The sequence below is a fragment of the Callorhinus ursinus genome, unplaced genomic scaffold (genome assembly GCF_003265705.2).
Source record: "Callorhinus ursinus isolate GAN/ISIS: 27379988/994484 unplaced genomic scaffold, GSC_fseal_2.0 scaffold3, whole genome shotgun sequence".
Taxonomy (NCBI): Eukaryota; Metazoa; Chordata; class Mammalia; order Carnivora; family Otariidae; genus Callorhinus; species Callorhinus ursinus.
The window spans coordinates 27876442-27891211 of NW_027397065.1; the positions used below are offsets into that span (position 1 = coordinate 27876442).

General features: G+C 51.9%; 1 protein-coding gene across 15 annotated transcripts; it reads left to right on the forward strand.

Annotated features, from left to right (window-relative positions):
- Positions 1-298: 298 nt before the first annotated feature.
- F12 (coagulation factor XII) lies at positions 299-14761 on the forward strand. Of its 15 annotated transcripts, XM_073889474.1 has the most exons (17): positions 305-741; positions 3233-3443; positions 3762-3982; positions 5413-5540; positions 6124-6181; positions 9660-9759; positions 9917-9987; positions 10289-10399; positions 10542-10673; positions 10834-10938; positions 11087-11252; positions 11352-11554; positions 11651-11840; positions 12053-12189; positions 12285-12434; positions 12967-13115; positions 13212-13536. In XM_073889474.1, exons 4-17 carry the CDS (start codon positions 5484-5486, stop codon positions 13377-13379), a joined length of 1797 nt encoding a protein of 598 aa, XP_073745575.1. In that variant the 5' UTR covers positions 305-741; positions 3233-3443; positions 3762-3982; positions 5413-5483; the 3' UTR covers positions 13380-13536. The 15 variants fall into 15 exon arrangements, 14 of the variants coding, with proteins under 14 accessions (XP_073745556.1, XP_025722728.1, XP_073745559.1 ...); XM_073889455.1 differs by having other exon boundaries at positions 299-741; positions 3233-3485; positions 11352-11840; XM_025866943.2 differs by having other exon boundaries at positions 299-741; positions 11352-11840.
- The last annotated feature ends 9 nt before the right edge of the window (positions 14762-14770 follow it).

Here is a 14770-nt window from a genome sequence, read left to right on the forward strand (position 1 = left end):
ATTCGCTCAAAGGAGCAGGGAGGCGGGATCTAATACGTCACCCCTTCCTGGTTGGTCTGAGGTGGGGTTCAGCCCCTCGGTTCGAATTGCTGGGCCTTCGTAGGATAGCGAACTGCCAATTAGGGCCGAGCCCTCTGCTGGGACAACTGAGGTGGGTCCTCTGGGTCACGCCCTGGAGGGCGGATGTTTAATTGGACAAAAGGAGCGTCAGTCATTTTCATCGCTGCACTTTAACTGGGCCATCAGATGGGGGTGCGGCCCGGGTCCTTTTGACTAGCCTTGGCTTTTCTAAGGTTTGTAGGGGATGCACTTGCTGTCTTGGGTCTCCGGCGGGCCGACTGCGAACTATTTTGAGACATGTGTTCAGCCGTATTCCTTTGGTTTGGCTCGTTCTGGAGAGCGCACATCAGAAGCGGGGAGAGGTCCAGAGGAGGTGGTTGGCCTCCCCAGCGGCTCCTCGGCCTCCAGCCCCCGCCCTGCCCCCGCAGCCGGATGTTGTGATTTCTCTCCACCCACACGGCCTCGCCCGCCCTCGGCTCTGCTGCCTTATAAGGCAGCGCTCCCACCGGAGACGTTGGGGTGAGCTCGCACCCATTCTACAGGTGGAGGGCAGCAGTGTCAGAAGTCCAGCGGCTGGCTAGAGGCCAGAAGCTTGGAAGAAAACAAAGCCAACATCGTACTCCCTCCACTCCCACTTCACACGACAGAAAACGGAGGCTTGCCCAAACTCCGCGAGCAAGAGTAAGGCGGAGCCGACAGGTTTCTCTGATCCCTATCCATTCATTCATCCAAAAATACAGAGCACTAGCTTTGTGCCAGGTATTGAATCAGGTGCTGGGGAATAGAATGGTGTCAGGAAGATAACCAAGCTCTCTGCCTACATGCTAGAAGGGTGGTAAGGGTTGGTCCTATAAATAATCAAACAAACAGGATGGTCTCAGAGAGTGATAAGTGCTATCGAGACGTTAAGACAAAATACTAAAGGGTGAGGCGGGAATGGTCTCAAGGTGTGACATTTGAGGAGACCCAATAGCCATGTGTGGCTACCGTATTGGACAATACAGAGACTATTTCCATCATCACAGAAAGTTCTGCCAGATAGCACTAGTCTGGAGGAAGGAGTGGCTTCCATTTGTACAAAGGTTCCATGGTGACAGCCCCTGAATAACTGGGAGAAAAATGGTGCCACCAGCTGAGGAGGAGTGAAGGATGGTAGGCTTGAGTACCCTTCTGATCCCCTAAACTTGTCTTTGAACAGGCAGTTCTGCCACCTCTTGAAATGTATGCCCCAAGTCTCTGCTGGAGAGAAGTGGGGTGTTGTGTGTGGGTATCCATACATTTGTGAGCAGGAACTTGATGGCTTCCGACTTCTCATCCCATAGACCCATGCCCCAACTGTACAAAGACAGAAGCCAGGGCAAGAAGATGGTGCCTTTCTGCTCTAGTCCAGAGTTGTTGGAAGACACCCAGATGTGCAGGGAGAACTGGGGCAGATGTGTAGAAATTACTGAGAAAGGGAAGTGCGTCTATATGGGAAAGTTTCTTTGCAAATTTCTGTAGATTGAGTCCTAACCATACGCCAGGCTCTGGTTCATTCTTCCTTTCTTTTTTAAAGACTTATTTATTTATTTGAGAGAATGCGGGGTTGCGGGGGGAGGCAGAAGGAGAGGGAGAGTCTTAAGCAGCCTCCACCGAGATCAGGACCCTGAGGACCCTGAGCGGGAACCAAGCATCAGACACTTAAGGACTACACCACCCAGGTGCCCCCAGGCTCTGGCCTTTCAAATGCATCCCCATTCAGCTATCTCAACAAGCTGGCCAGTGTGAGTACTCCTCCCTCCCTAGAGAGGTGTGGCAATTAAGGTTCATAGAGGCTGACAAATTATGGAAAGAGCCCAAATGTCCATCGACTGATGAATGGATAAAGAAGATGTGGGGGCGCCCAGGGGGCTCAGTTGGTTAAGCCTCCAACTCCTGATTTTGGCTCAGGTCATGATCTCAGGGTCACGAGATTGAGCCTTGTATCAGGCTACCTGCTGGGCGTGGAGCCTGCTTAAGGTTCTCTCTCTCCCTCTCCTTCTGCCCCTCTTTTTTCTTTCTCTCCCTCTCTAAAAAAAAAAAAAAAAAAATGAGATACGCAAACACACACACACACACACACACACGAATATTACTCAGCCATCAAAAAGAATGAAAGCGTGGGGCGCCTGGGTGGCTCACTCGTTAGGCATCTGCCTTCGGCTCCGGTCATGATTCCAGGGTCCTGGGATCGAGCCCAGCATCAGGCTCCCTGCTCAGCGGGAAGCCTGCTTCTCCCTCTCCCACTCTCCCTGCTTGTGTTCCCTCTCTTGCTGTGTCTCTCTCCGTCAAATGAATAAATAAAACCTTTAAAAACAAAAAAGAATGAAAGCTTGCCATTTGCAACAACGTGGATGGAACTAGAGTGTATTAGGCTAAGCAAAATAAGCCAGTCAGAGAAAGACAAATACCATAAATACTATATGATTTCACTCATGTGTAATTTAAGAAACAAAACAGATGAACGTAGGGGAAGGGAAGGAAAAATAAAATAAGATAAAAACAGAGAGGGAGGCAAATCATAAGAGACTCCTAACAATAGAGAACAAACAGGGTTGCTGGAGGGAAGGTGGGTGGGGTGATGAGCCAAATGAGTGAGGGGCATTAAGGAGGGCACTTGTGATGAGCACTGAATGTTATACATAAGCGGTGAATCACTAAATTCTACTCCTAAAACCAATACTATACTATATGTTAAATAACTTGAATTAAAACAAAAAAAGGTTCGTAGAAGCTGAGCCCCTGACCCATGGTCACACTGGGGGGGGGGGTCAGTGGCCAAGATGGAATTGAAGGTTTCCTGATTCAAGTTCACTGCTGGTTTTTTCTTCCAGTTCCTGCTTCTAAAGTCATTATTTCCCTACTTTAAGCTATTGACTTTCAGAGTGATCATGAGGGTTTTTGTTTTGTTTTGTTTTGTTTTAGGAACTTCCTGGTAACAATACATGAAGTCTTGCATCAGTTAGGACTTCTGGTTACAACTAAAACTGGCTTAGGCAAAAAAAGGGAATTTATTGGTTCAAGTAACTGAAAAGAAGAGGTGGTAGTTCTGACTTTATGTGTCTTTGGATCCCAGGTCTCAAATAGTATCGTTTAAAATTTGTCTTTCCCATATTCTGACTTTGCTTTTAATCTGCATTGTCTTTATTCCCAGGCAGGTTTACTGTCTGAGATGTTAAAGATGGCTGTCAGCAGCCCCATGCTCACTTCTTACCAATAAGGCAACTTCTATGGAAGGAGAAAGCCTCTACCTTGAAGATTCCAGCAAAAATCCTGGGGCTGCCTCTGATTGGTTTGATTTGGGTCAGGTGTTCATTTTGAACCAATCACTGAGGACAGAGAGAGGCAGTGTTCTGATTGGCCAGGTATGGATCACATTCCCACTCCTGCCTCAGCTGAGGGATGGGGTAAGTCATTAGGAATCAATCCATCTGTAGTAGTTATCAAATGCTGGGTAACAAATCACCCTAACACTTATGGCTTAAAACAACAACAATCAATTATCATTTCTCACTATTTCTGAAGTTCAAGAATCAATTATACCTAAAAAAAAAAAAAAAAAAGGAATTCGGAAGCAACTTAGCTGAATCGTTCTCTCCCATGAGGTTGCAGGCCAGATGTTGTTGCGGCTGCACTGTCTACTTCCAAAGTGGCCCATTCAAACTGGTTTTGGTTGTTGGCAGGTGATTTTACTTTTCCTCACATGGGCCTCTCTGAAGGGTTGCTTGAGTATTCTCACAACATGGTAGCTGCTTCTCCCAGAGTGAGCAATCCAAGAAACCAAGGCAGAAACTGCAATCCTTTTTATGACCTGGGCTTCTACCATATTCTATTGGACACAAAGAACAGCTCTGACTCTGACTTAGTGTGGGAAAAGACTATACAAAGGCATGCATCCCAGGAGGTGAGGATCAACAGGGAACATCTGACTCCCACAGCATCCCTCCATCTTTCCTTCCCTGTTTGTTTTGCTTTTCCTGTGTGTAGGCTTCGTTCTCAGGCTGGCTCTCCCCAAGCGGTGACAAAGATGGCCACCAACATCTCCAGGCTTGCATTCCTGGTGACACCAGTGGGAAGAAAGTGTCTTTTTCCCAAAAGTCCTGGCAAAAGTCCCAAGGCTGACTCTGATGGGCCACACATGTATACGCTTATCCCCGAACTAACAGCTGTGGTCTAGAGTTACCATGCTCTGATTGGCCAAACCTAGGTCACAAGCCCAGCCCTAGAACTGAGGGTAGAGCTGGAAGCACTAGAGACTCACAGAGAGGATGAAGGAAGAGTGGTTCCCAAAGGAAAAATCAGGGTGTCACTACTGAACCATGGTAAATGGTTTTTGGGCAGGAGAAACAATAATGTCACCCCATCTCCCTCCCTTGTGCTCCGACTGCACATCTTAGTAGTAGCTCTTGGTTTAGCATTTTTCTCATGGGATTATTTACTTTCTTGGCTCCCTTTCTGTGGTAGGTAGAATTCTAAGATGGTCCTGAGGATCCGTGGTGTATGCATACCTTCTCCTAGTTACTCAATACAACACTAATCTAGATGTTCTATAGAAGAATACTGAAAATGTAATGAAGGTACCAAATAAACTGACCTTAAAATGAGATTATCCTTGGTGGGCCTGACCTAATCAGGTGAGCCCGGAAATGGAATGGGGTTCTGACTGGCAAAGGAGATTCAAAGGGTGAGAGAGAGTCAACATGGGGGAGATTCTCTGTTGCTGACTTGGAAGATAGAGGGGGCCACATGGCAAAAATACAAGCAGCTTCTCGGACCTGAGGCTGGCCCCTGGCTGACAGCCTGCCAAGAAACTGGGATTTCAGTCCTACAAATGCAAGGAACTGAATTCTGCCAATGATCTGAATGACCTTGGAAGTGGATTTTTCCCCAGACCTTCCAGAGAACTTGGCCTTGATCAGTTTCGTGATACCCTGAGCAGAAAGCCCAGTCACAGTGCCAGACTTTGGACCTATAGATTTGTGAATAAATGGGTATTGTTTTAAGCTGCAAAGTTTGTGGTCAATTTTAGGCAGCAACAGAATATGAATATATTTCCCATGGACTCTAAGATCCCTGAAGTAGGAAACCTCTTTTGGATTTCCTTAACTTCCCCTCAGGAGGACCTGAAACATAAAATCCCTCTTCTTGCTTCCAGTCCCACTATCTGTGAAAGAGATGGGGAGACCTGCTCCTCATCATTCTGTCCACACACTCTAAATCCCAACTCCTCTGCCCTCGGCGGCCTAGCCGGGGAGCTGCTCTGCTTGGCTTTCCACAAACAGCCTGAGCCCTGCCAGGCCCAGGAGGGCAGCTTGACCCATCTCTGCTTCCCAGGACTCAGGGACCTTTGACCAATCTATTGATCTGGACTCCTGGGCAAGCAGCTGGACTAACCGACAGACACCATGAGGGCTCTGCTGTTCCTGGGGTCCCTGCTGGCAAGCCTGGAGTCAGCACTTTTGGTGAGGGCTTCGGGAACCAGGAGGACTGTCCTGGGTTGGCCCTGGGCGTCCCTATCACAGCCTTGGCCTCTGCTCTTGTCCTGTCGGTCTGGGCACCTGGAAGGCCTGTTTGGAAAGGCAAGAGTAACCCATAAGGCCCAGGTGGAGGAGAGAGAGAGAGAGAGAGAGACAGCCAGTGCTGGTGGATATGAGGACATGGCCTTCATTTCTGGCGGAGGGGACCTTAAGGAGTCAAAGGGAAGAGGAAGGGTCTAGGTCTTCTGAGGAAATTTCTGCATTCTTTTTAAAAGATTTTATTTATTTATTTGAGAGAGAGAATGAGAGAGAGAGAGTGCGCATGAGAGGAGGGAGGGTCAGAGGGAGAAGTAGACTCCCCGCCGAGCAGGGAGCCCGATGCGGGACCCGATCCCGGGACTCCAGGATCGTGACCCGAGCCGAAGGCAGTCGCCCAACCAACTGAGCCACCCAGGCGCCCGGAAATTTCTGCATTTCTGAGATGTGAGAGGAAGCTGAGAACTGGCATGGGATCAGAGGCAAGCTACGATTTCTGGGAAAATTCCCTGCCCTCCTCTCTCCCTTGTAGATTCCACCTTGGAAAGCCCCCAAGGAGCATAAGCACAGAATGGATGAACACACAGTGGGTAAGTACCCTGGCTGCACCTCCTAAGAGACCCTTGGGTGGGAATGAGTATGGTGGGGAGTGTGCAGATGGCGATTTGGGGCCCTTGGAGCAAGGGGAGGAATCCTGGGTACTCTTCACTTTGTCCCCACTTTGGCTGGCATTCAGACCAGAGTGTCCACTGTGCGCCAGGGCTGGTGCCCATGGGCACTGGGGACCCAGAGTGATAGTGAACTGTGTGTTCCTTGAGGGCAGGGCTTGAGCTGTATCTGAGTGCCCAGGCCAGTGCCTGCCAGTCTCCTTTCATTTCCCTAGCCTCTCCTCTTCTTCCCACTCCCTCAGTACTTCTCACAGTGGGCACCAGTCATACCACACAGAGGTCAGGGCCCCTGATGGACAAGGAAGGATCAGGGCAGGGCTCTGGAGCTTTAATGCCTCTGAATCCTGGCTTCATCACTTACGTGCTGGGTGACTCTGGGCAAGTGACTTGACCTCTCTAAGCTTCAATTTCCCCAACCATAAAGGCTGGTAATAGTAAAACCTCTTAGGGTTGTAGACGAGAAATGAGTTAATCCATGTGAAGTACTCAGCCCACAGACTGCGGCATGGTAAATGATTAAACTCTACTAGCTTTTATTTACCAAGCTCCCTTTTGAATGGGGGATGTCTGCATCTCCCCCCTCCTCAAGCCATGCCACAGCTCCCCATTGCCTTCATTCTTCCAGGCACTCAATATTTGCCTAGAATTGTGAACTACTGTGACCTTTCCCTGAGAAGCCTGGTTTACTGAGGCCAGGCCCAGCCCCTCAGCATGGCACTAGGGCCCCCCCTGCCAGCCTCTGCCTCCTCTCCTCAGCCTTCCAAACTGCTTTCCTCTCTCTTGCCCAAGCCAACCTGGGTGCCCTGCCCTTGCCTGACCACCTACTTGAGTTCCTCCTCCTCTCTGTCCAACCCATTGACATCTTTTTTTTTTTTTTTTATTTGACAGAGAGACACAGCCAGAGAGGGAACACAAGCAGGGGGAGTGGGAGAGGGAGAAGCAGGCTCCCCGCGGAGCAGGGAGCCCGATGCGGGGCTCGATCCCAGGACCCTGGGATCATGACCTGAGCTGAAGGCAGACGCTTAATGACTGAGCCACCCAGGCGCCCCCATCCCATTGACATCTTAAACTTCCATCTAAGACTCCTCTCTCCTCCTTTACTCCTGTTCCTGGTTTGGCCCCCAGCAAGTGCCACTGTGCCTTTAACAACAAAATAGCAGCTAATGCTTACTGAGCGCATACTACGTGCCAGACTCTGTGCTAAGTGTTCAATAGACATTGTCTCATGTAAGCTTCACAACACTCCTCTGAAGTAGATCATCAAGTCTTGTCGTTCCTGGTTGCCATGTTCTGTAAAGTCACCGAGACCACTGATTTAGCAAATACTGAATGGCTGTTCCTAAAGGAAATATAAGATTAGGTTCCTGTGAGCTCCAGTCACATTTTCATCAATCCTCAACATAAAAGCTTGTTTTATGTGTGCTTTTCCTTCAAGATGCCTTCCTTAATATATTGTTGCTTCATTAATACCGAAGCTGTGGTCAACAGCACTATAACTCATGCCTGCACAAAGCTTATCTCACACAGAAACACTCTCGTAGCACCTGTCACAGTCTGCTTGCACTTAGGAATGTCAACATCAACACTATATCAAGGGGCCGTTTTCTTTTTCTTTTTTTTTTAAGATTTTATTTATTTATTTGATAGAAAGAGACAGATAGTGACAGAGATAGCAAGAAAGATCACAAGCAGGGGGAGAGGCAGAAGCAGGCTCCCTGTGGAGCAGGGATCTGGACGTGGGGCTCGATCCTAGGACCCTGGGATCACGACCTGAGCCGAAGGCAGACGCTTAACGACTGAGCCACCCAAGCACCCTAGGGGCTATTTTCAACAGTAACAGCATCTACCAGAAGCACGCAATTTCAAAAATGTGGCTCTAGGGGCGCCTGGGTGGCTCAGTCATTAAGCGACTGCCTTCAGCTCAGGTCATGATCCCAGGGTCCTGGGATCAAGCCCCGTATCGGGCTCCCTGCTCGGCGGGAAGCCTGCTTCTCCCTCTCCCACTCCCCCTGCTTGTGTTCCCTCTCTCGCTGTGTCTCTCTCTGTCAAATAAATAAATAAAATCTTAAAAAAAAAAAAAGTATGGCTCTAAATAGGCCATGAAAAGGACACTTCTTTACAGGACAAGAGCCGAAACAAGAGGTAGAGCATTACCTTGTTTCACCTCAGCTGGGGATGTGTGTTTCAGGCACCTCACATTTTTCACCTTTCTGTGCATGTCCGTGAATGACCATAAAAGCACCTTGAGAATTGATTTGGGGATTACAAATAAATTTGCGCAAGAGGGCAGATTTGCAAATGCGGCAAACAGAGAGGTTCAACGGTACTGTTTTAAAAAATAATAGCAATATTTTCATTGTAAGAACTTTAGAAATTACAGAAATGCAAAAGAAGAAAAAATTCCTCCATAATCCACTATCTTCTAAAAAAAATATTCCTACAAACTTTGGAGCATGTCCTTCTAGATTTCTTTTTTATGAATATGTAAATATATTTGTACAAAAATAGGACCACATTTGACATGTTTTTAACTTGGTTTTCATTTAAAATTATGTTTTCTGTACTATTATATCTGCATCACTAAAAGTGATTTTTATTATAAAATATACGTAATATAAAATTTACTATCGTTGTTTTTAAGTGTACAAGTCAGTGGTATTAAGCACGTTCTATTGTCCTGCAAAATCACCACCCTCCATTTCCAGACTTTTTTCATCTTGCAAAACTGAAACTTTTCAACTGTATGGTTGACCCTTGAACAAGGTTAGCAGAGCTGATGCCCTCCCTCCCTTGCAGTAGAAAATCCACGTAGAAATTTTGACTCCCCCAAACTTAACTACTAATAGCCTGCTATAGCCTACTGACCAGAAGCCTTACTGATAATGTAAACACTTAACACATATTTTGTACATTAAATGTATTATAAATTGTATAAAGTAAGCTAGAGAAAAGAAAATGTTATGAAGAAAATCATAAGGAAAACACATTTATAGTACTGTATTTATTGAAAAAAATCCACCTATAAGCAGACCTGTGTGATTCAAACTTGGGTTTTTCAAGGGTCAACCATACTATTATCATTGCCATTTTACAGAGGAGGAAACCAAGGCTCAGAGTGGTCAAGTGACCTCTCCTTTCAGCTAGTATTTATTAAGTGCCTGCTTTGTGGCAAGCACTCTTGGGGGAGGCAGACTTGCCCAAGGTCACCCAGTGAGTAGGTGGTGAAATCAGGAGTCCACTCCAGCTGTCTGATTACAGAGCTGAAGCTCTTAAGCAGGAAGCCATCTTGAAGGCATAGTGATCTTTTCAAGAGTCTCTCTATTTTCCAACCAGACCCCGAGGGGTGGCACCTGGGCAGGGGGCATGCAGAACGTCATCAGGGCGTGTGTTATCTCTGCAGTTCTCACGGTCACAGGGGAGCCCTGCTACTTCCCCTTCCGGTACAACCGGCAACTGCACCATAAATGCATCCACAGAGGCCGGCCTGGCCCCCGGCCCTGGTAAGACTACCCAGGAGGGGTTGGAGCAGGGGCCTGTGGGAGATGGATTCTGCCCATCCTTCTGCCCAAGGAAGCCTGCTTGGAGAGAGGGGGCTCTGATAGGGAAGGATGGGCCAGTCCCCTGGGCAGAGCAGGGAAGCTTCATCTCTTTCTACAGGTGTGCCACCACCCCCAACTTTGAGCAGGACCAGCAATGGGCATACTGCCTGGAGCCCAGGAAAGTGAAAGGTGCTATACACAGCCTTTGGGGTGGCCCAGAGCCCTCTTCTTCCCACTAGTTACTCTCCTGGGTATCATCAGCCCCTATACATCTGGTATTCTGGGCCCATGCAGACCCCTCCCTCCCTGCAGAGGGGAAAGTTCTAGCTAGGAGAAGGTAGCCCCACTTTGCAGGTGAGTAAATAAAGCATGGAAACTCGGGAGTGCCAAGGTCATAAGACAAGCAGGTTTGGGTAGGGACTTGGCCCCCATGAGCCAGGCTGTCTGACTCAGGCTCCCCACTCTTCCTTGCACTGTGTCCGTCTCTCAGACCACTGCAGCAAGCACAGCCCCTGCCAGCAGGGAGGGACCTGTGTGAGCACGCCACACGGCCCGCACTGCATCTGTCCAGAACACTTCACTGGGAAGCACTGCCGGAGAGGTAAGGGGACGGAGAAGCCAGGGGAGGGGGCCCCGGGAAAACAGGGCAGTCCTGGGCCTACCGAAGAGGTCTCCGGATCCCCAGACACTTGGCAAGATCCCAGCCTCTCTTGAGACCACTGCCCCCACCCCTCTGTCCCCAGAGAAGTGCTTTGAGCCTCAGCTTCTCCAGTTCTTCCACGAGAAAGAAATATGGCATAGGCTTGAGCCGGCAGGTGTGGCCAAGTGCCAGTGCAAGGGTCCTGATGCCCACTGCAAGCTGCTGGCCACCCAGGGTGAGTGGACGGCTCGGGAACTGGCCTGAGAGGAAGGCCAAAGGCCGGGAGGAGAAGCTGTTAGGAAATCGGGCGGTGTGTCCAAGGAAAGGGGAATTCTCTGGGGGGTGGGGGGAGTGTCTCTGAGCCCAGAGGTGGCTCAGTGCGCTCCATCTGCCAGCCTGCCGCACCAACCCGTGCCTCAACGGGGGCAGCTGCTTAGAGGCGGAGGGCCACCTCCTGTGCCGGTGCCCAGCTGGCTACGCTGGACGCATCTGCGACGTCGGTGAGTCGGGATTTTGGGGGAAGCAGAAGCTCCGCCCTCAGGGAGGAAGGGCTCCCGGAGCCGGAGTCGGGAGAATGGGGACAGGGGCTGAGAGGGTGGTGGGAAAACATACCGCTTCCTGTCTGCAAGGAGCCTCCTCTCTTCCCAGACACCGAGGCGCGCTGCTACGCCGGCCGCGGGCTTCACTACCGCGGTAGAGCCGAGACTGCGCTCTCGGGTGCCCGGTGTCAACCGTGGGCCTCAGAGGCCACCTATGAGAAAGTGACTGCAGAGCAAGCGCTTAACTGGGGACTGGGCAACCATGCCTTCTGCCGGTGCACTGGGTGGGGGTGGGGCGGGTAGGGCGTCCCCCTCTGTCCCAGGGCCCTCTGGGGCTCCTCGCGCTTTAACAGCGCCCCCTCCCGTGGTTATAGGAACCCGGACAATGACACCCGCCCGTGGTGCTTCGTGTGGAGTGGCGATCGGCTGAGCTGGGAATATTGCCGCCTGGCACAGTGCCAGGCCCCAACCCTGGCGGTTCCTCAGAGCCTGTCTCCAACCCGGGTCCCCTCTGGGCACCCGGACCTTCCCTTGCCCTCGCTTTCAGCATTGCAGATGCCTCAGCCCCTGACCCCAGGTAGCTGGGAAGGGGCGGGAAGTCAGAGGGCGCACCGCGAACTACCTTCCACCCCTTGGTGCGTCTCCCAGCACTCAGCCTGGGCTGCTCCCACAGTGCCCAGTTCGGGCTGCGGACAGCGGCTCCGGAAACGGCTGTCCTCGGCGAGCCGCGTTGTCGGGGGACTGGTGGCCCTGCCCGGGGCGCACCCCTACATCGCCGCGCTGTACTGGCGCCACAGTTTCTGCGCCGGCAGCCTCATCGCCTCCTGCTGGGTGCTGACGGCGGCTCACTGCTTGCAGGACCGGCGAGTCCCCGCCCGCCCGGCGCCCCGCCCGCGACCCTAGCTCCTCTCTCCTACGTGCTCAGCTTCCGCGCGACACCCGAACCCTTGCCCTACCTCCCCCCACCCTTCCCCAGCGCCCCCAAGAGTAAGCTGAAACCCAGCAAGGGGCTCAGGAGTAGGAGGGCAGTGGCCGGCTCTGAACGCGCTTCCCCCCGCACCCCCTCCACCCGCAGGCCCGCGCCGGAGGAACTGACGGTGGTGCTCGGCCAGGACCGCCATAACCAGAGCTGTGAGCAGTGCCAGACGCTGGCCGTGCGCGCGTACCTCCTGCACGAGGCCTTCTCGCCCATCACCTACCAGCACGACCTGGGTGCGTGGGGGCACCGCCGCGGCGACCAGGGGGGAGGAGGGGGAGGGCTCCGAGTCTCGGCGCCCGGGTCTCACCCTCCTCCCCGCCTGCGTTAGCGCTGCTGCGCCTGCAGGAGAGAGCGGACGGCCAGTGCGCGCTCCCGTCGCATTTCGTTCAGCCGGTGTGCCTGCCGAGCGGAGCTACCAGCTCAACCGAGCCCGAGGCCGCGCTCTGCGAGGTGGCCGGCTGGGGCCACCAGTTCGAGGGTAGGCAGAACGGCTGGGGGCGGCAGGGACACCTCTGGCCACTGGGGTAGGCGAGAGAAACCCGCAGTTTTGGTACCACTAGGGACAGGTGCCGTTGACCTCGTGGGTTGGGAGGACTTGCAGGGCTTTTGTCTCTGCAGTCCCCTCCTGCCAGGGCCTGGGCTTCACTGCTGGGGGGGCAGTGTCCCCAAGTCTCCTAAGGGGTACAGAGAGAATCACACTTTCTCTTGGTTCTTTCTGGGCGCTGCGATGCAAGGGCTAACAAGGATGCCGGCCTGGCGCTGGAGCAGTCGGTTCACTAATTGGGGAGCATTGTTCTGAGTCGTTGGGTGGGAAGTGGGGGTGGGGTTCCAAAGCAGTCTTGCTCCGCCCCGCGCATTCAAATCCCGGTTCTTCTCTGGTCTCAGTTTTCTTGTCTATGAAATGGTGTTAACAGCAACTCTCTTCCTCACGGGCTTGCTGCGATAAAGGCCAATTAGTGGGCTGCAAGCAGAGTCGCGAGGGGTGTGAGGAAAGCGCTCTCGGTTCGCAGGGGCGGGGGAATATTCCAGCTTCCTGCAGGAAGCGCAGGTGCCGCTCATCCCTTCCAAGCGCTGCTCCGCCCCCGACGTGCACGGAGCCTCTTTTACCCCCGGCATGCTCTGCGCTGGCTTCCTCGAGGGCGGCACCGACGCCTGCCAGGTGAGCCTATGGGCCGGATTGGGCTCAACGCCCTCCTCCACCCGGTCAAGTGCAGACCCCAGATCAAGGGCGCTGAGCCACGTGTCCCTGACCCAGGGTGACTCCGGGGGCCCGCTAGTGTGTGAGGACGAGGCCTCAGAGAGCCAGCTCATCCTGCGAGGTATCATCAGCTGGGGTTCGGGTTGTGGCGACCGCTACAAGCCAGGTGTGTACACCGACGTGGCCAGCTACCTGAACTGGATCCAGGAGCACACCAATTCCTGACCGTCCAGGGACTCATCCTTCCCTCGTGGGCGATTCTGGAGTGGAAGGGTGGCTGGCCCATGATTATGGACGGCAAGGATGGTGTTCCATTCCTCTTAGCACCATCAGCCCGGCGCCAGGCATGGAGTAGGCACTCAATAAAGTGTTTTTGAAAATGCTTGAGAGGCATAGCTCTGCAGGGGCCCCGATGGGAAATGCCAAGACAGTAAACCGGTGCACTTCTCCACACCCCTCAGGGAACAGGATCTATTGAAATCTTAAGCAAGATCTAGAGATTCATGTCCAATTGATGTTTACTAAGTGGTACTGTGTACCAAACCCTGAGCAAGGTGATTCCATATATTATTCCTTGTTTGAAACTAACTTATTAACATTTGAAGTTTATAGAACAGAGGTTCTCACCTCTACTGTACACCAGAATCATCTGGGGAGCTTTCTGAACCTATGCCTGAGATCCACTTCAGATCAATTAAGTCAGTATCTCTAGGGATGAGGTATGGTATGGGTAGTGTACGTTTTTATAACTCTCCGGGTGATTCCATGTGCAGTGGAGGCTGAGAACCATGGTCAGAAAGGCTTAACATTAAAACACTGGTGTGGACTCAGAGCTGGCAATGTGGAAGACACCATCCCCCCAACTTGCACTAGGGCAGTGGGGCTCAAAGTGTGCCTGGACCACCACCCACAGCATCAACGGGAAACCTGTTAGAAACACATATTCTCTGGCTGCCTCCCATACTACTGAATCAGAAACTCTTTTGAGTTGGGACCCAGCACTCTGTTTAACAGATTTCCAGGAGAGTCTGATGAACCAAACTGGGAATCCTGGGGGTTGAATGGTTACCAGGCTGAGAGGTCTGGCTGTCCAGACTTGCTCTCTTTCTTTTTGTTCTTAAACCCACGTGTACACTGTGCTTGGTGAGCCAATTAAGTTAGTTTTTCAAGGGGGGGCTTAGACTTAGGTGATTTCCTCTTTTTTTTTTTTTTTTTATTTTTTTTTTTTATTTGACATAGAGAGACACAGCAAGAGAGGGAACACAAGCAGAGGGAGTGGGAGAGGGAGAAGCAGTTTTCTCGCGGAGCAGGGAGCCCGACTGGGGGTCTCCATCCCCCGACTCTGGGATCATGACCTGAGCGGAAGGCGGGCCCTTAACGACTGAGCCACCCAGGCGCTCCGCAATTTCCTCTTTTAGGCTAACTTTACAACTTCACGACACCTTCCCCTCACCCCACGTATACATTCTCCAGTGTACGTAGCCTCTCTGTGACACCGCCATGCCTCAGTGTCACAACTCCGCCCGACGTGCGTCACAGTATCCGCGGTTCCAGGCACGTGGAACAGCCAGATATCGCGCGAAGGTGCACCTAGACGCCAGGGGTGCGCTTTGAGC